The sequence below is a fragment of the Arachis hypogaea genome, chromosome 17, assembly GCF_003086295.3.
Source record: "Arachis hypogaea cultivar Tifrunner chromosome 17, arahy.Tifrunner.gnm2.J5K5, whole genome shotgun sequence".
In the NCBI taxonomy this organism is placed as follows: Eukaryota; Viridiplantae; Streptophyta; class Magnoliopsida; order Fabales; family Fabaceae; genus Arachis; species Arachis hypogaea.
Window position 1 is genome coordinate 110,313,934 of NC_092052.1, and position 20,014 is coordinate 110,333,947.

At 36.5% G+C, this 20,014-nt stretch overlaps 1 protein-coding gene across 1 annotated transcript; it reads left to right on the top strand.

Annotated features, from left to right (window-relative positions):
- The first annotated feature begins 7,559 nt into the window (after window positions 1-7,559).
- Window positions 7,560-13,463, top strand: LOC112764380 (uncharacterized). The gene is made up of 16 exons (XM_025809936.3): window positions 7,560-8,094; window positions 8,243-8,304; window positions 8,435-8,502; window positions 8,851-8,972; window positions 9,348-9,453; window positions 9,572-9,623; window positions 9,953-10,070; window positions 10,149-10,179; window positions 10,260-10,283; window positions 10,448-10,572; window positions 11,030-11,111; window positions 11,229-11,351; window positions 11,453-11,506; window positions 11,994-12,063; window positions 12,432-12,465; window positions 12,740-13,463. The coding sequence occupies exons 1-16, from the start codon at window positions 7,896-7,898 to the stop codon at window positions 13,075-13,077; spliced, it is 1,608 nt and encodes a 535-aa protein (XP_025665721.1). The 5' UTR covers window positions 7,560-7,895; the 3' UTR covers window positions 13,078-13,463.
- Window positions 13,464-20,014: the final 6,551 nt, after the last annotated feature.

Below are 20,014 nucleotides of genomic sequence, written 5' to 3' on the forward strand. Positions count from 1 at the left end.
CACAAGAGAGGAACCAACTCTGACGGTTCTTTGAGGCATCCTAGAGACGGCGAGGGTTGGAAAGCATTTGACATGAGATATACTGACTTTTCTGGTGATCTGCGCAGTGTTCGCTTAGCCTTGGCCAGTGATGGCTTCAATCCTTATGGAAACCTCAGTTCAAAGTACTTAATATGGCCAGTGATTCTTATTCCATACAATTTACCCCCATGGATTTGCATGAAACAAACCAACTTTATTCTCTCTATAATTATTTCCGGTCCTAAAATGCCTGGCAATGACATAGATGTATACCTACAGCCGCTTATCGATGAGTTGAAGCAGTTGTGGGCCGGTGTTAATACCTACGACGCTAGTGAGAAGAAAACATTCAAGATGCGTGCTGCGTTGATGTGGACTATCAGCGATTTTTCTGGCTTGGGCAATTTATCCGGCTGGAATATGTACGGTGTGAGAGCTTGCCCCACGTGTAATTTGGACGCCGAGACTAGGCGACTCACCTACAGTCAGAAATGGTGTTATATGGGTCATCGTAGCTTCCTGAATCACGATCACAGATATAGACAGGACCGGATTAGATTTGATGGCAAGGTAGAGGATAGATCCCTACCTACCAAATTAACTGGCAGGGATGTCCTGAGACAATTAGAAGGTGTGCCCGTCGCACAGGGCAAGGTGCAAGCGGTGGGCGGCAAAAGAAGGCGCGGACAGCAAACCGTGATGCAAGACGAGTCTTCCTGGAAAAAGAGGAGTGTATTCTTTGATCTGCCATACTGGGAGAACAACGATTTACGTCACAACCTTGACGTGATGCACATAGAGAAGAATGTGTGCGACAACATTGTTTTCACCATGTTGAACGAGAGCGGTAAATCCAAAGACCACCTAAAAGCTCGAAAAGATCTCCAATTGATGGGAATCAGGCAAGATATGTGGCCACTTGAAGGTGAAAAGTATCCCGCTGCGGTCTTTACCATGTCGAATCCACAGAAGGATGTCTTTCTTAGGACTATCAAGAATGTGGTATTTCCTGACGAGTACTCTAGCAACATCTCTCGCTGCGTTGATTTAAAACATCGCAAGTTATTCGGGTTGAAAAGTCATGATTACCACATTCTGATGGAACATCTATTGCCAATTGCGTCAAAACACGTATTGCCAACCACAGTGACCGTCGTCCTGGCTGAGTTATCAACCTTTTTTCGACTAATATGCAGTAAATCCATAGATCCTCAACAACTTCCTCTCCTTCAGGATCGTGTGGTCCATACTCTATGCCACATGGAGATGATATTTCCACCTTCCTTCTTCACAGTCATGGTTCATCTAATGGTGTATTTAGTTGACGAGGTACGTCTTGGTGGTCCAGTGCATTACCGGTGGATGTACCCAATCGAGAGGTAAAGATCAACTTAAGCTTTCACGAACTGTTTTATTAGAATAGCTATCATCTAGAAATTTATATGTTGTCTTTCGAAGGTACCTATGTCGTCTCAAACAGTATGTGCGTAATAGGGCACAACCTGAAGGATCGATTGCAGAGGACTACTTATCCGAGGAGATTCTCACATTCTGTTCAAGATACCTAGATAATGTCGAGACTAGGATCAACCGACCGACGCGTGTTGACGACCGGCCGAGCGAGAATGCCAGCATGATCCTGGCGGTCGGGGCATCTTCATTTTTTACTCTAACAGCAACCGAAAAGCTTCAAGCACATCGTCATGTACTTGTCAATTGCGGCACTGTAGAGAAATTCTTGGAGTAAGTATAGAGCCTGAGTTTTAAATTTATACCATCAGCCAATATGGCAGTGATAGTATTGAACTTGATCAAACTTATTGTATGCATAGTGAGTACAGAGCTATCACAAAGAGAAAACTGCGAAGTAGAACCGAATCCTAGTCTCACATAGATAGTGTTATGCACAGAGAATTTCTCAACTAGTTCAGTCATAAGGTATTCGTTACTATCCATAGATTCTAATACCCTTTGATACTTTTTGGCTCTAATGGTTCAATGCCAGGTCCCATTTGGAAGCACCAATCATTCGAACGAGTTGCAATGGCTTGCTTGCGGTTCCCTGCCTCAGGCCAGACGCTACCAGGCTTACAACGTCAATGGATTTAAATTTATAACCATATCGAGGGAGGAAGGGATGAAAATACAGAATAACGGGGTTTATGTCACTTCAGATACTAGAAGTTATGCAAGTAAACGGGATGCCAATGTTGCTGTTGGCGGTGTCTCGTACTACGGGAGACTAGTGGACATCATCGAGCTAAATTACAGCGGTCAATTCACTGTAGTATTTTTCAAATGTCTTTGGGCAGACACCATGTCGGGTAGAGGCATACGACAGGACGTGTTGGGCCACACCTGTGTCAATTTTGCCACTCCGATTCACACCGGTGATCGAGAAGATGATGAGCCATACATCCTGACTTCTGAGGCACGTCTTGTGTTCTACGTGGAGGATGAGGTGGACAATGGTTGGAGTGTAGTATTCCATGTGAAGCCACGAGATTTGTTTGACATGGGCGAGAATTTTGAATATTGTGAGGTCGACCTTCACCCACAAGCTTCTATGACTACCTTACCTGAATTTGATGTCGAAGGCCTGCGGCTGACAAGAGACGGCCATCAAGCATGTAGCTCATATTTTAAAAATACTACAATGGGATGATTATATCGACTTATTTTAGTTTTTTTACAACTTATCTTCTGATATAAAGCTCTTAGATTTAACTGGTTCTTCACAATGCCGTAACTTCTCCTTCAAGTCTTCTTACACTCACATCTTTTTATTGTCCTTGTTCTAATGGTTCTATGTCTTTGGCCTATCAGGAAAATTAGAGTGCCGAGACTTCTATCTCATTTGCAGCAGCCGTTGTTTCGTAGAGAAGATGATTTTATTCACAAACTTGTGTGTACTCTTAAGAGCTGAGTTGGCATATTTTCTTTTTAATTTGTTGGCTTATGGATTGCTATTAATGACATTATACAATTTTCAATGCCTTGTGCCCATTTTTAATCAGTATTATATTTGAGTCAATAGATATATTTTACTCCATTTTTTTGGGTTCATGTCGGTTGGTGCAGCTTAAGTGATTTATCCTTTAATGCTAAAAGATGTTTTTGTAATGGGTGGCTACCTTTGACCAACTCCTTGACCAGGAAATATTCCGACAAATATTTTTAACAAATCGTGTCATTTATGCAGCAAATGTTTCAGTTTGATGAAGATAGTGAAGGAGTTATAAGAAAAAATATTTTGAAAAGTATGGGAAAGTCCTGGAAAGATACAAGGCTGAGGTTGTTTGATGATTGCTACGACCCAACATTGTCGACCGAAGAAAATATTGAAAACTGTCCACCGGGAATTGATCGAGATCACTGGAGATGGTACCTTGATTATCGCGCCAAACCTGAGACGAAGGTAAAAATAGTATTAATTTTGGTATAATATAGTACAATCACCTTTGTATTGTATCTTTTTTAAAAAAGTTTCTAATCCCCGTTTATCTCTGATGGTCCAATAGGAGAAGTGAAGGAAAAATGCGATAAATCGATCAAAACAGCTGTATACCCACACTGGAGGTTCGAAAAGCCTGGCTCGGCGAAGGGAAGAAGAGGTAGTGTACTTATTTTTTCACTCTTCAGTTTTGTACTGTCATGCATAATTCACTCATTGGACTATCTCTGTGTCTACATTCTCCCTGATTGCGTGGATTTCGGTGATGGATTAAACTTTATTATTTCAGTTAGAACAAGAAGGAAGGATAGTCGGTAGAGGAGAGTTGTGGATCAAGGTTCACAAAAGAAGGGATGTCTCTTATATTAATGATGAGGCAAGAGAAATTGGTGTAAGTACAGCTTAATATGATTAGTCATCAAAATTATGATATCTAATGCATCCATAGTTTGCTGCATCTTAGTTGCCCATTCCTTGTGTGCTGAGCTGAAAATATGTTGTGGGTTTCTTTTTATTCAATGTCTACAAATAAGTTTTTTGGTTCCAACGCTTATACTATGATATAAAGTTGTTACATGTGAAGGATTCAATTAATTTACAAAATAACTGAATGACCGAAAAGGTTCTTTATTTGTGCATAAATTTTGTTAAGTGCTTTATGAATAATAATTTTTAACAGCTCTAATTATTTGATTCAAAATATATATGTAACACATGATTAGGAGCAATTATCAATATTACTAGAATACTAGTATTGAATTATTTCTTTGCCCATTTTATTTATTTATTTATGTATTTATACATTTACTTAAATGAGCGATAATCTGAGAGCGTGTAATAGGTATTAAGTTTAGTAATAGAGAGAGAACAGTAGAAGGTTGGAATCCAAGTTTAGTAATAGAGGAAGAATAGTATACGTCTTGGAATCCAGGGAGTTCTGAATGATGAAGACTATAGCGTACTTGGGTGTCTTGTGGTTCCTCAAATTGATTTTGTGATAGAACTGGAATCCAATCCATTCAAAAGTATTCTCTGCTCTCACTTCAGATGTATATCCTTATGCATGCTTATGCTTATCGTGTGCCTCAAATATAAACTCAGTTTAAGTTTTAATTAAGTTGAATGTACTTGAATCAGATCCATGTTGTTGTTTTATGTCTGTAGGAAAGACTTCTGGAGATTGAGCAACAGGATGAGTCTTCTAGAGCGTTGTCTCAAAATGATTCCATTACTCAGGTTTTCGGAAGGGAGAAACCAGGTAGAGTGCGTGGAGTGGGTTTTTGACCGACTCCTAGTCAACTCTTTGGTACAAATTTGCAACCGTCAGTAAACAGAGTCCAAGTAGAGGAGACGCAAAGGAAGTTAAATGAACTACATACAGAACTGGAAGCCGAGAAGTTGAAAAGGAAGGCGATGGAAGATGAAGTAGCAGCAGACAAGAAAAGGATAAAGGTAATGGAGAGTGCATTGATTTATCTTTTTCAACGGCAAGGTGAGGAGCTGCCACCAGAGATTGCTGCAGGGATGTGTTCAATGGAATGATACAGTAGAAAATAGTACTTTAGGATTGAAATTATTTTGGATTGACGCATACTTTTTTTTAAGTAGACTATGCAACTCTTAACAAGAGATTCTATTTTGTTGATATTTTGATAAATACATTTTTGTTTGTGGATATTTTTCTGGTTTTGTCACAAGTTTAGATTCTATCTCTGAATACAATCACTCCTAAAATAATTAGAAATCCAAGGAACAAAACTTGATAATATTTAAGAAAATTTTATGTGATTTCATAAATAAAAACCCAAATTCTGCATTTCTTTTTTTTATTTAAATTTTTTTCTTAACTTGGCGGCGGTTTTAAACCGCCAAAAAGTCTAAAAAAATAGGACACTTGTATTGGGGATTGCGGCGGTTCGCAACCGCCTGTAAAGATGTACACAAACCAGTTCTATAATGCGGCGGTTATAACATAGCCGCAAAATTCATTCAAACTTGCAAAACTGAATTGATTCGTGGCGATTTTAAAACCGCTGACAAACAAGATGACAATCGTGGCACTCAAATTTTGCGGCGGTTATACTAGCGGTTGCTGAAAACCGCCGCTGAACTCACTCCCAGCGCTCATAACCAGGGTGGTCTCCATTGCCGCCGGCAATTTATTTTGCGGCGGTTTAAAACCGCCGCTAAAGGGAGAAAAAGCGCCGCTAAGTTTCGCCTCTGCTGTAGTGGTAGTATGGAATAATCTAGAAGTATTTAGAGAAATATGGTATGATAGATATTTGTAGTGAAAGTCCTAAATGATCAATCTAGACCGTTGATTGGATTTAATTCTAACCATCCATTGAGGAGGTGGATAGCTATAAATAGGGGTGAGAGTTAGAATTTGGGTACATGAGTCATTTGTAACAAATACTTGAGTAATATAGTGTTTTTTCCATAAAAACTTTCTTTCTCTTGTATTATCTTCCGTTCTGAGGTTTTTTGCTAAATATTGAGGGTTAGACTGACTTGATCTTAGTTTAAGAAGTTGAGTAAGTCCGAGTACTAATATGGTAGTATTGGAGTGTGTCTAAAACCGTGACAACGTATATACATAATTATATATTTTATAACATTTTTTAACAATACTAGTTAAGGCACTTGCTCCCATAATTTATTGAATAGATCCGTCTCTAAGTATTTTTTTTTTGAATGAGAAGCTCAACACAACAAGTGGAGCAAGAAATGTATCAAGGAAAAAGCAAAGCAAAGCAAAAGACCAGAATAAAAGCCAACATAGAAATCCCTTTGTCATCTCCGGCATTGCCATCAACAACAGAAAGGGTCAGCACCTAGCCACTCCTTATAATTCAGAAAGGATAAGTTGATAATCTCCTCAACCCCTTTCCCTTTGTTCTGAAAAATCCTCCGGTTGCGTTCCAGCCATATGTTCCAAATGATCGCACAGAAGCACACCATCCATCGCTTGCACTCTTGTTTTGTTTTTGAGTTCTCAGTCCAACTTTGAAAGTGCTCCTTTACTGCACCTGGACACACCCATTGCATTCCAACATATGATAACCAAGCACACCATACCTGCCAAGAAAAACTGCAACCAAGAAATATATGGTGGCCATATTCCACACCATTGTTACATAAAACACATAAATTATCTCCTTGGTGTATGACTCCAAGCCGACTTAACCTCTCCTTGGTGTTGACTCTGCCAATCAGGACAAACCAGACAAACAACTCTACTCTGGGTGGGACAAGGCCTTTCCAAATGGTCCTTGTAAAACTGTAGCTTGATATATCCTCCGGGGCTATTTCCACCTGCAACACCTGCACAAATGAGTTAGTAGAAAAAATTTCTTGTTTATCATACTTCCATACAATTCTATAATTATTAAATCAAAGGCTAAGGAGAATTTTTTTATTCATTATTAGTTTAAAAATATTTAAAAATCAATTAAATAAAAAATAAAATTTTTTGTATGCTTATATATTAATAATTATAAGGTGAATATTCACATAAAAATAGTTAAAAATTATTAGATTATTTAAATATTTAACTTAATTATTTACATAATACATATTTATATCGCAGCTATTATTTTTTTATTAAGATTTCTTTATCCGAATAATAATTTAATTATAATTATTACTCCAATTTTTTAATAGGTTTATAACCAATATAATTAATAACCTCACAAATTTGACTCCAAATGAAATAATTGAAAGCAAAATCCTAATTGAATAAACCTCTTTTGACTTTTATACAAAAAATAATTGAAGGAAAAATTTTTGATTTATGTATTTTTGGATTGGATATAATGAATTAAATATAAAATTAGAAATTAAATTCTAAATAATTTGAATTGGTTGAGTATTATTAGTTCATTTATTCATTTAAATAAGTGTTAATGTTTAAATTTTATTTCGTGCATGTAATAATTCATTAGCTATCAATTACCTCTAAATAAAATTTACATCTACAATAAATTAATCTTTTATCTGTGAAACATTGGATACCGTGGGACAAAAAAAAAAAAAAACTAAATCCTAATCATAGATATTAGATAGACAAATATATAACAATAATAGATTAAGTATTGAGTTGTTGCTAGTTGCTACTCTCGAAAACCTCAAGACAATCTTCTCTTTTTATTTTATCTAATAGTATAGGGTAGCTCTTTTTCTATTTCAGTACCTTTGTAAAAATGAATTAGGGTTTCATCTCGCATTTTGCTTTCTTCATTCACCACACTGTCACTCCGCAAACGCAGAGAGAGCTCTTCCTTAACCCTTCTCCCCCATTCTGATCTTTTCCCGCCACTTGGTGCCTCGGATTTTGAATACTAGCCGTTGGATCTACCATTTTTTTTGTATTTGAACCAAAAAATTTGTTGACCGTTGCTCTCGCCGGAGTGAACGGGAAATGTCTGCAACGGAAGCGGAGAAGAAGGCCACCGAGGGGGAGAACGAGGTCGTCAAAGGTGGAGAGCTCTTGTTCTGTGGCGGCACGTGCTGGGATGTCGTTGGCCGTCGCAAAGGCTCCGTCGACGGTAACCTCGTCTCTCCAACGCGCCTCCGTCCTCTTGTTGGCGTTGACATTCGCTTCGTTGCCTCTGGTTGCGGTAAGTTACTTTCTTACCACTCCTTTTATATTTTCCCTCAAACTCACTCCTCGTTCGTTTTAAATTTACTGTTACTTTAATCTTGTTACTTACTGTTTTGTTAATTCTTTCTCTTCTTCTTCTTATCATTATCTTTGAATGAATGCAGCTTCTTGTCATTGTGTAGCACTTGATGTTGAAGGGCGTTGCTATACATGGGGCCGAAATGAGGTGAGGATATGATATTTTAAATTTCATGATTTGTTTTTGGGTCTTGAGTGCCCAAGGATACTACAAGGGCGTTACCATTACTATGATGATTGATGAAAAGATTTTTTTTTTCTTTTTTTCTTTTTTGCAGAAAGGGCAACTGGGTCATGGAGACACCATTCAGCGTGATAGGCCTACCGTGGTATCTGAACTTTCCAAGTTAGTTGAAGATACCTTGCTTCCTCTCCTTTTGGTTATAATGGTTCCTTATTTAGTGTTATATGTGGTTATAAGCTTGAACTAGAATGATACTAAGTCTTCTCTTGCTTGGGTTAACGATATCGTTCCTTGGGTTGTTAATAGGCGTATAGTGAGGTTTGGGAAGATTTGAGGAATACTTTGAGGAAGGAAACTATATTCTTACTCTATAATTTTAAAAACAATGCTGAGTTTAGTGTTTGTCAAGCACATTTTCTGCATAAAGGTTAATTTTGTATCTACATTTGCAGTTTTTTTCCCTGTCAATATTTATGGTTATGCTAAAATTTGTTGACGTTTGAGATGAAGATACAAAATTGTCAAAGCTGGAGCAGGGAGGAACCATACAGTGGTTGTCACAGAGGATGGAAATTCACTAGCCTTTGGATGGAACAAGCATGGACAGCTAGGTTCGGGTTCTGCTAAAAATGGTAGGTAGAGTGTTTTTAGTGTATTATGCTAAAAGTCTGCATTTTTTTATGCTAGCTATTGTTTGTTTGTTAGTGTGTTCCATGCTCCTTAGTTACCATATCCTTTGTAGCTTGTAGAGAGAAATGGTTGCAGTTACTTATATTCATCCTGGTGGTAGTTTTTATTTGCACTTGTTGCTACTGTTTGTATAGTTGTATTTGTAGCATGTCTATTTTCTTCCAGTTACGCCAAGGTGAAGATGATATTTGATCCCAAACTGCACAGATTTGCCCTTCTAGTTTTAGCTTATGCATTTCTGTTTTGTTTATGAATATTCAGAATCACCATCTCACTGAGAGCGGTAATCTGATTTTCTTCCTTGCTTCACTGTGCAGAAATTGAGTCATCTCCTGTTCGCTGTCTTGTGTCTGAAGTAAATTATACTACTTGTGGCGGTGACTTCACTGTTTGGTTGTCATCTGTTGAAGGATCTTCTATACTGTATGGTTTATGAAAATTGCATCCTTTTTATTTATTCTGTACTAGCATACATGATGATTCTCCTTTTTTGCTCGTTTTGGGACACCCATTTCAAACATTTCCTTGTTTTATTTCCCAGGACTGCAGGACTTCCACAGTACGGACAGCTTGGACATGGAACAGATAATGAGGTATGCTAGATATGTGTGTCGTTACTTTGGTTTTAACACATGGACACAGGTCACTGTAATCAAGTGGTTGAATACTTCTGTTTGTTCTACTGATGGTATGCAATATATAAAGGCTCAAATTGCAATTGTGTTTGTGTATCACATCTTTCCGGTGACTGACAAAACCATGCACTTGCAACATAGCATTTAATGTTAAACTTTTTCTTTTCTACTCAGAAGTTAAAATCTTTGTTATCATCCTCCCATAGCTTCTGCTTATCCTAGTAAATGTTTTCATGAAAGGTGCAACAAAGAACAGAAAGCTTTACATATTTTGCATTTGCTTGCAGTATAATTCCAAGGACAGCTCTGTGAAACTGGTGTATGAACCCCAGCCACGTCCTCGGGCAATTGCTTCTCTGTCTGGGGAAACAATTGTCAAAGTGGCATGTGGGACAAATCACACAGGTGCTTGTTTTTCCATTCTTGATCTCAATTATTTAACCTTTTCTTTCATCTACTCATTATTTTTTTTTGAATGTTTAGTGGCGGTGGATAAGAATGGCTTTGTTTACACGTGAGTAATTCTTTACTTTCTTAGTTCAGTATCTTAGCTCTGTAAAACAAGTTATAACTGTTGATTATCCATTTGTGCAGCTGGGGATTTGGTGGTTATGGAAGGTTTGTGCAGAAATTTCCAGACTGGTTGTCAATGTTCTGTAAAATACAAAGAAATCACAACAATCAGATGATTCAATTCAAATTGGTTTTATTTATTTATTTATTTTGTTCTTCTTCACTTTTATTCTGTTTTAGTTTACAAGTAAGTTTATGAATATGTTCAGGCTAGGACATAGGGAGCAGAAGGACGAGTGGACCCCTCGTCGCATTGATGTCTTTCAGAATAGAAATGTTTTGCCTCCCGATGCAGTTATTTCGGCTGGTTCTGTGAATTCTGCATGCACTGCAGGTATGCTTGACACAAACTCAATTCCCTTGTCTTGTGTGTGTGTGTGTGTGTGTGTGTGTGTGTGTGTGTGTGTGTGTGTGTGTGTAAATGGATCATCTGTAAGATATCTCTTTATACGAGTCATTAAGCCTTGTTCAATTATGGCTACATCAATTTTCACTATGGATTATACTGATTAATGATAGGTCATATGGCATTGGCAGTGTGAGCATTTACAAGTTACAAGATTTAAGGCTTGGTTTTGAAAAGTGACAGGCAATGTTATTACTTATAGTACTGCACCCTTTTGGACGGCTTCAGTATTACAAGTTTACAACATTGTTATTATATGTATTATGCTTACACACACACATATATTAAAACCCGTCTAAAATGGAATGCTGCTTCAGCATATTTGAAATGATTGGTTACTTTCCAGGGTTGGTTTTTGTTTAGTGTCGTTAATATGTATTTTCAGGTGGAGGGCAGTTGTACATGTGGGGGAAAATAAAAAACACTGGTGATGACTGGATGTATCCAAAGCCTCTAATGGATTTAAGGTTGTGATTTTTTAAGTCATGTTTGAATGATATATAGTATATAAAATCCATATATATGGGTTCTTATATCTCTCGTTTACTCTGACCATTATATTCTGTGTTTGCTTTGGCGAATAGTGGCTGGAATTTACGATGCATGGATTCAGGCAATATGCACCATTTTGTTGGGGCTGATTCCTCATGTATAAGTTGGGGCCATGCTCAATATGGAGAGCTTGGATATGGGCCCACTGGACAGAAGTATGTTTATATGAAAATTCCCCCCGTGCATTATCTTTATATCCGTTTCTTCATAATTTTTTTTTTCCTTTTTTCTAATCCTGCCTTTATTTACCCTTTAGGTCTTCAGCTGTCCCCAAAAAGGTTGATATACTTGAGGGCATGCATGTTTTGAGGTAAGCAGTAAGGCTTGGTTCTTTACTCCTTTTTATCTCTGTCACTATCTCTTGGAACTGCTTCATATTCTATATTTACTCTCTGGAAGTCAACAATCAACTGGTTGTCTTCTGTCTTGTAATTACCTTTAGCTGCCAAAATGCTGAAATTGCAAAGAGATATTTAGTGCATGAAACTTTATAATAAAAAAAGGCTTCATATGGATGATATGATGCCTTATTAAATGAAGGTATATGGTTTGTTTTCTTTTTATTTCTAGTCAATGTCTTCAGTTTCCATTAATAATTAATAGGGCTAGAATGCCACCTTATTTTCATTATGTTTCCTATTTTCAAGTTTATATGAAGGCAAAAAAAGATTGAAAATTGAGTGGCTTTTTAGTTACTGTTAAACTGAACAAAAATATACCAGATACCCTTTATGATTATGATATAAATAACCAACGAAATGAGAAATGATCCTAATGTATTCCTATTTTTCAAACAGTGTTGCTTGTGGTATGGGTCATTCAATGGTTATTGTTGATAGGACAAATGTTGCTGATCGACTTGACCAGGTAGCTTAGAAGCTAATTATTTTGTGATTACTATACTAAGTTCTCCAAGGATTGAATGAGTATTGCTGTGCTTTAGTCTCTATTGATGATGCTTAAATCAGAAATTAGGGTTTCAGGAGTTTGTGTTATTTATCCACACTACATGGCACTTAGAATAAATTTTAGAGAATTAATGAATGTTATGTCCTATACATTTTTTTGTTATCCCTACCCCCTCCTTGTAAGTTTGTATCTAAATTTATACTTAGTGTGTTTATGAATGAGATGCATCAGGTTTCTGTTAGCTTTTCTGTCCTCTACATTGCTTGTCTGATTTAGTTAATATTTTTAGAAGTTCTATTTTTTTTCACATACTTATTTTTCTGCAGCTTGATATCTATGATGGCAAAGCTTTTGGTGAAGGTATGCTACTTACAATAATTCAAGTTTGTCTTGGGTGTCCCGTATGTATTTCTTCCCAAACCCGGGGTTTAATAAAACTTTTCATATCTCGAATGCATCACAAAATATGATCTAGTGGATGGATTCAAAGGGGAAATTGTTTTCCCTCTTCTTTGGTCCCGTGTTTGTGTCCTGATCATAGGGCGTCATGGATTTTCCTGATATATCTTAGTTGGATTTTAAAACAATATGGTTGAGGTATAAAATGTGCTCATTTATCTGTGTTCTTGATCAGAAAATGAGTCTACAATCAAAATTCCAGTGGCTAAACAGAGTGCAAAAAAGGGTGCCAAGGGGGCTGAAAATTCAAAGAAAAGGAAGAAATCCAAAGATTCCTCTGACTCAGAAGAGGATGTTGAAGAAAGTGATAATAGTGAGGATGAAGCTAACGGTGCGGCTGAGGTAAAAAGGTCACGTGGTGGAAATAGTTCTGGTAGAGGCCGGGGTAAGGCTAAGGCATCCAAAAAGTCAGGTTCTGGCAGAGGGCGTGGTGGTGCTCCAGCATCGAACAAGAGTAGTACTAAAGACCCGCCAGTGAAATCCGGTAAGAGAGGGCGACCCCGAAAGTCTTGAATTGGGTTTTGGCTGGAAATTTTGTTCTCTACACAGAGAATTGTAATAGTAATTCATTGGCCGATTGTCTCACTAAAATTTCTGCTATTTTGAAATCTGGTCCCGCTAAGTATTTCTTATCTAATGCAAATTTTTAAACTACGTCTAAGATTTGCTGATCGTTTTTAGGTGCAGAGGATGTACTTTATACTTTTGTGAAGGGAATAGTGGCTTAGGTTTGTATTGGTCTTTTGCTAATTTACCTGATTGGTGACTTGGTTAGATGTTTGCTGATGAAACTCGAGGTCAGTTGAACTGTTCTAATTTTTAAGCCGATATGGTACTATATTCGAGAAATTCTATGTACTTCTGTAATAGCAAAAAGATATACATGATTAATTTGTTCCTGAGAGGATCTTATCGTTACATCATAGCTAAAAGAATTTGTTTTCCTTTCAACTTTGCCTATTAATGATGGGAAAGCTAATAGTCATAATCCATTAACTATATTTGGATGTGGAGACAAATTTAGGTAATGGATTTAGCTGTCTTAATATCTAGGAAGCTTTGGTTTCTCTTCTGAGGAACCACGAGACACTTTCATTTTGTATGTCAAATCTTTTGATTTGGAATCGTAAGTAGACGGTGCCTCTTGTCTGGCCTAAACCAATCATTGTGGTTTGGAAGCAAGAACCGACTTGTCTTATTCTAACCCAATTACCCAAATAAGGCATGGTTATGTGGGACATTATATCATTTTTTATTTGATGCTGCTTGACAGTTACTCATTTGTTTATTTTATTATATTTTCTCTCTTTTTTAAAATTATTTTGTAGTGATAAATGAATAGGGCTTTAGCCCTTTTTTGTTTTTATATTGGAACATTAAGAGTGTTTTACGTTATTTCGGTGTAATACGCTGATATAGGAAAGTTTAGTGTTAGAAAAAATCGTAACTAACCATTTCAATGAAATACAAATATTAGATGAAATCGTGATCTATAATTTCATGTGGGACAAAATTTATCAGAAAAGATTGATATGTGCTAGCCAAGTGTTATGAAGTGACAAGTGTTATGTTTTGGAATAGGAAAACATAACTTGGACTAATATTAATATATATCACTATCTTTTCCAATCCCTTGAAATTAAATATCCAAAAAACTGTAAAGGTTTCGTGATTTAACTAAAGGTGAAAGTAAAACCTTTCCAATGAACTAGGTTAGGGCGGTGGCGGAATGTACCCACTGTCAGGGACTTGGGAGCTAGGAAAGTGAAGCTTCACGCTCTCCAACCATTCACAATTTCTCATTCGTCTTCTTGACACCGGGTTTCGGAGATTCAATCTTCCTTGGTTTCCTAGTCTATGTCCAAAAGTCTTAGCCAAATCCAGTGCTTGTCCTGGTTCCACTCTCTTTGACTCGTTCGTAACTAGTCCAGGTGGAGTTTTCGAGGACTTTCATCCATACATATGCTAATTGGAACAAGTTAGATACAAATTGTTACTAACGATTTGTTTATTGTTATTATTATTATTATTATTATTTTTAAAGAGGAGTATTAGGGTCAATAATTTTTGTGATTTGTAGTCTTCAAATAGCTATCAATAATGATTTTAATAGTGTGAGATTGGTGTGAGATTTTATCCAATGACTCATTTTTTTTGCTGGTTACATGCTCACCAAATTTTAATAAAGTTGCTGACTCTAAACTTTTCCATTTTGAAATTGTTGGTAACGATTTCATCTAACATTAGTCTTTCATTTGAAATTGTTAGTCGCAATTTCTTCTGATATTAAATTCTTCCATATCAACATATTACACCAAAACAACATAATATTAATGTAAAACTCGCTTAATGTTCCAATATCAAATAAATAAATAAATTGCGAGAAGGATCATCTTTTCTTCTTAGTGTGTATATAAAAATTACACTAGTTCCGTTATGACTATGTGAGCAAACCCTATTATCGTACAGCATAAGCACATGTGACATGTCAACACTTGACCAATACAAAAGAGCACATGCGAACACGTATCCTATTCTAACGGTTACTACTAGTAGTGAGTAAAGTGATTATGTGTTACGTGAATTTGAAGCATGAGAGGATGATAAGGATCCAAAGGCTTGTGTGCTGCGCTGCTCACTGATTGTTAATGATTCATGGAGGCAGCATGTGAAACATGTCAGGGGCCATAACCCTTTTGAACTGAGACCAAGCCACATAACACATAACACAACACAAACTTTGGTTTTTGAATGAATGAGTACTGTCTCTTCATAATGAGTGAAATTTTGTTAACGAATAACAAATTTATGGCTGGCTTTCTGCGTTGGATCCCATGTGATACTGGGCTCTACCACAACTGCACACTCACTATTAATTGGGTTTAAATGGGTGGCCACCCATGTTTCGTTGTACCTAAATGTCATTTGATTGCTGAACTGAAACAAAGAAAAAGAAAAAGAGGAGTTGCATATTAGTATTACTAACTACTAACTAGTGCTGTTATGGATAAGAAAAATGGAACCTTTATGTGTGAAAGGTTTACACCCAACCAAATTGAAGTTTTTTTTTTCTTTTTTAGTAAATCAGTATTTTTTTATACAAGATTAGTATCCACTTCTAGAAAGTGCGAGAGAGCAATTGCTGGAAAAAGAAAAGGAGAAGTAGGAGTATCAGGGAAAGAAATAACGAACTTGCATTGTTCTCATCCGTGTGTCATTGCTGTAAAAGGGATGGTTACGTCATTTGCTTTTGTCGCGTCTGTTTGTCCATACGACGATTTTGAAATTAATGTGTTGGGATATTGCATGGAGTTGAAGTGGCTTAGTTGAATGAGACATTGTTTTTGTTTATAAAACTTTTGGGGTAATCATAGACTGAGAAAAATAATTTTTTAAAATATAAATATAAATAAGTGTTGAAATAATTTAAAAGTGTGACAATAATGATAAAAATATTGACAAACGATTTTTAAATTTATCAACAACTTATATATTTTATTTGAGTTTTGTAAACAAAATTAATTTAAATTAAAGAGTAAACACCTAACTCGGTTATTGTCCATTTTAAAATAGGACAAGGCAATTCCTGTCAATAAATTACACCTAACCCCGTTGTTATTCCTGATAAAAGTGAGACAAGGTGGCCCCTCCATTATAACTCTTCACCAAAATTGACGAAAAAGTCTTACGTGACCGGTGTTGATGTAGAGGGTTACTCACAGTTAAGTGCCACGTTGGTTAGCGAAAATAGACATGAGTCAATTTGTCCCCCTCCATTCTTCAAAAACGACGCCATTTCTGGTTTATATATATATATATATATATATATATTGAAATGCAACCTAATTTTAGTGGGTGATTGCACCCTAAACCTCTTCCTACGTTCTGGGGTGCGAAATTGGAGACAAACCCTAGGACAAGATGAACTTGCGAATTGGAGGTGATAATTCGAGTTGTAACATGAACTCAAGTGAGAGCGTTGGAATTCGGAGGAAGAAGAGATGGTTCTCCCCAAAGAGTTATTGTGGGTCTCATGCTATTCTATTCATGTCTGAGACTGAAAACAATCCGGATAGATTATTCTTTCATTGTCCTTATTTCAAGGTATGTTAGGTTTAATAATGTGTTGATTCCAAATAGGTTTAATAATGTCTAGGTTTAGTTTTGTACTCATTGTTAGTTTCTCAAACTTAATTCATATTGTAGACTGCAGAAGTTCCTTGCTCATTCTTTGCATGGCTAGATGATTATGTTGCTTCATTTAATGAGTATGCTGGAAAGACAATGTCAAAGGGGGTATTGTTGCAAAAGCAGAATACGTTTGAAGGACAGAGTAATGCAGTGGATGACAAAGTGAAAGAGCTAGAGGATAGGTTGATTGGATTAGAGAACGAATAGGAAAAGTGTAGATTAAAAATGGGTGAAAGTACATGTCTGAGTTTTGGATGTAGATTTTTTGTATTTTTTGGTGGAGTTGTGATTGCTTGTTTGTTCAGGTTAATTTTGTAAAAAAATTGATGTCCTAACTTTAGTTGGTTGGGATTATTTATAATTTGGGATGAAATCATATATTTGAACACTATTGAAGATAAATGAAAATAACTTCCTATGATCTTTTTAATAGTTTGTTCCATGAATTAAATATGCAAAAAAATTTGTGCATGAAATATTTGTAAATGCAATCTGCTGGTTGTGCAACAATCCATAAGTTCACCAATATCAAATAAAGCACAAAAGTTTATGTATTATACTCATGCTGATATTGCACAAACAATCTATAGGTTCATAGTTTAGACAACATTTCATGGGCAATAACATGATTTTAAATCAAAAGACTAAAACATTTGTCCCTAAATCAAAAGACTTAAACATTTGTTCCTAAATTGAAAGACTTAAACATAATCTTGAAGAAGCTAAATAAGCAGCCAAAAAATTAAAATAAGTAGCCAAAATACCAAAAGAACGAAACACACTTTTTTAATCCCTATATCATTATCACAGCTTCTTCGAAGGACTGAGGCTTGGAGGCCTAAAGCCTGGTGTTGGCACAAATTTCTGAAGCCTTGATGCAGTTGTTGAACTTGCCGCAGCCATCATCTCAGCAGATATTATGCTCCCTGTAGTTCTTGGATTTGTTGTACCAACTACTGGCCTAGTGCATTGATTCTGTGAGTTGTGAGGCTTAGGTTGTTGAGATTGTGAGGGTTGAGATTTAAACCATAAAGTTAGTCCTGGAGCTGGTATAGGTGGGGGTACATAACATGGAGCTGTAGGTCGAACAATTTGTTGCTTTTCTCTAAATGTTATAGGATTGTTGTTAGAGTTATGTGTTGTAACCTGTTACAAGTGGTGAAATTGATCAGCATAGAATATTAATTCTTTAATAACAAAAATAATGAATATACTACCTCCTTAACCTGTGGTGTAGATTGTGACAATGGAATTTCTTCACTCTGAGCTTGGACTATTGTTTCAGGCAATATTTTGAAAATCGAACTGGTCATCGAACCGTTCTAACTACTGGTTCGTTGATTCATAGGTTCAATCGGTTCGACCGTTGTTGAACCGAAGAAACTGTTTTATAATAAAATAATAAATAAAATATAAATAAACACATTAAAATATAATTATAGTCTAACATAAACTTTAAAGTTGTAATTACACGTCCCTAAAGGCCATTGGGAGCACCTTATATTCCCAACCTAAGTTCTCAACAGTTACCTCACTTATTCTAATTACTACCTGCATAGGTCTAAAATTTTATTATGATTCATTGCTGCATCAAAATATCCCAAACAATTTAACTATATCATCTATTGTCTTCTTACTGTAATCCAATACGTGTTCCAGTAAGTCTTTATATGTTAAAAAACATTCTAAATTTTGGTGATGGGACAAATGTAACGCCATCATGAAATCATATACTTGGACTAACATCAAAACAAAATAAGTAAAATGCTCATCCTAATCCCTAATCTAACATAATTGCAGATCACACATAGACAAAAAATTTACTTTCCAGCATCTATAAGAATGTTGTGAGTTCCTGAGGAGCCCGGGTGACGAACGAGGATGCTCGTGTTAAGTCTCCTATTCTTATTGCCCGGCTGAGCAGCCTTTGAACTTATCTACAACAATCATGAAATATATAAATCTTAACAAAATCCTAAATATTCACTTCCATTGCAGCAAATTTTTAATTATTTTTTCCAAAAAGCTTTTTTGTTTCTTCAATGTACCGAACATTTTTCAGAGGATTAGTCAAGCAGTGATGAGCGGATAATTTATACGCTTTTTGGCACTGTTTTTAGTATGTTTTTAGTATACTTTAGTTAGTTTTTATTTAAAATTCACTTTTCTGGATTTTACTATGAGTTTGTGTGTTTTTCTGTGATTTCAGGTATTTTCTGGCTGAAATTGAGGGACCTGAGCAAAAATCTGATTCAGAGGCTGAAAAAGGACTGCAGATGCTGTTGGATTCTGACCTCCCTGCACTCGAAGTGGATTTCCTAGAGCTACAGAAGTCCAATTGGCATGATCTCAATTGCATTGGAAAGTAGACATCTTGGGCTTTCCAGAAATATATAATAGTTCATACTTTGTCCAAGATTTGATGGCCCAAACTGGCGTTCCAAGTCAGCTTAAAGATTCTGGTGTTTAACGCCAGAATTGGCATAAAAGCTGGAGTTAAACGCCCAAACTGGCACAAAAGCTGGCGTTTAACTCCAAGAAAAGTCTCTAAACATGAAAGCTTCAATGCTCAGCCCAAGCACATACCAAGTGGGCCCCGGAAGTAGATTTTTACACTAAACACCCTAGCTTACTCATTTTCTGTAACCCTAGGTCACTAGTTTACTATAAAAACTACTTTTAGTGATTCATCTTGTACCTCAGGACATTCTACACATTTCATATTGTATCTTCTACGGCATGAGTCTCTAAACCCCATTGTTGGGGGTGAGGAGCTCTGCTGTTCTTCATGAATTAATGCAATTACTACTGTTTTTCATTCTATCACACTTGCTTCTATTCTAAGATATTCATTCGCACTTCAACCTGATGAATGTGATGATCCGTGACACTCATCATCATTCTCACCTATGAACGCGTGCCTGACAACCACCTCCGTTCTACCTTAGATTGAATGCATATCTCTTAGCCTCATGATTCAGATCAGAGTCTTCGTGGTATAATCTAGAATTATTGGCGGCCATTCCTGAGGTCCGGAACGTCTAAACCTTGTCTGTGGTATTCTAAGTAGGATCTGGGAAGGGATGACTGTGACGAGTTTCAAACTCGCGAGTGTTGGGCGTAGTGACAGACGCAAAAGGATCAATGGATCCTATTCCGACATGATCGAGAACCGACAGATGATTAGCCGTGCGGTGACAGCGCATTTGGAACATTTTCACTGAGAGGACAAGAAGTAGCCATTGACAACGGTGATGCC

What these genes read in the sequence shown, in the direction of transcription:
- LOC112764380 (XM_025809936.3), top strand. Translation starts at nt 7,896, where the DNA reads ATGTCTGCAACGGAAGCGGAGAAGAAGGCCACCGAGGGGGAGAACGAG. An exon ending in AAGAATGGCTTTGTTTACAC is followed by an intron (nt 10,180 to 10,259) that starts GTGAGTAATTCT and finishes CCATTTGTGCAG; the next exon opens with CTGGGGATTTGGTGGTTATG. An exon ending in GAATTCTGCATGCACTGCAG is followed by an intron (nt 10,573 to 11,029) that starts GTATGCTTGACA and finishes ATGTATTTTCAG; the next exon opens with GTGGAGGGCAGTTGTACATG.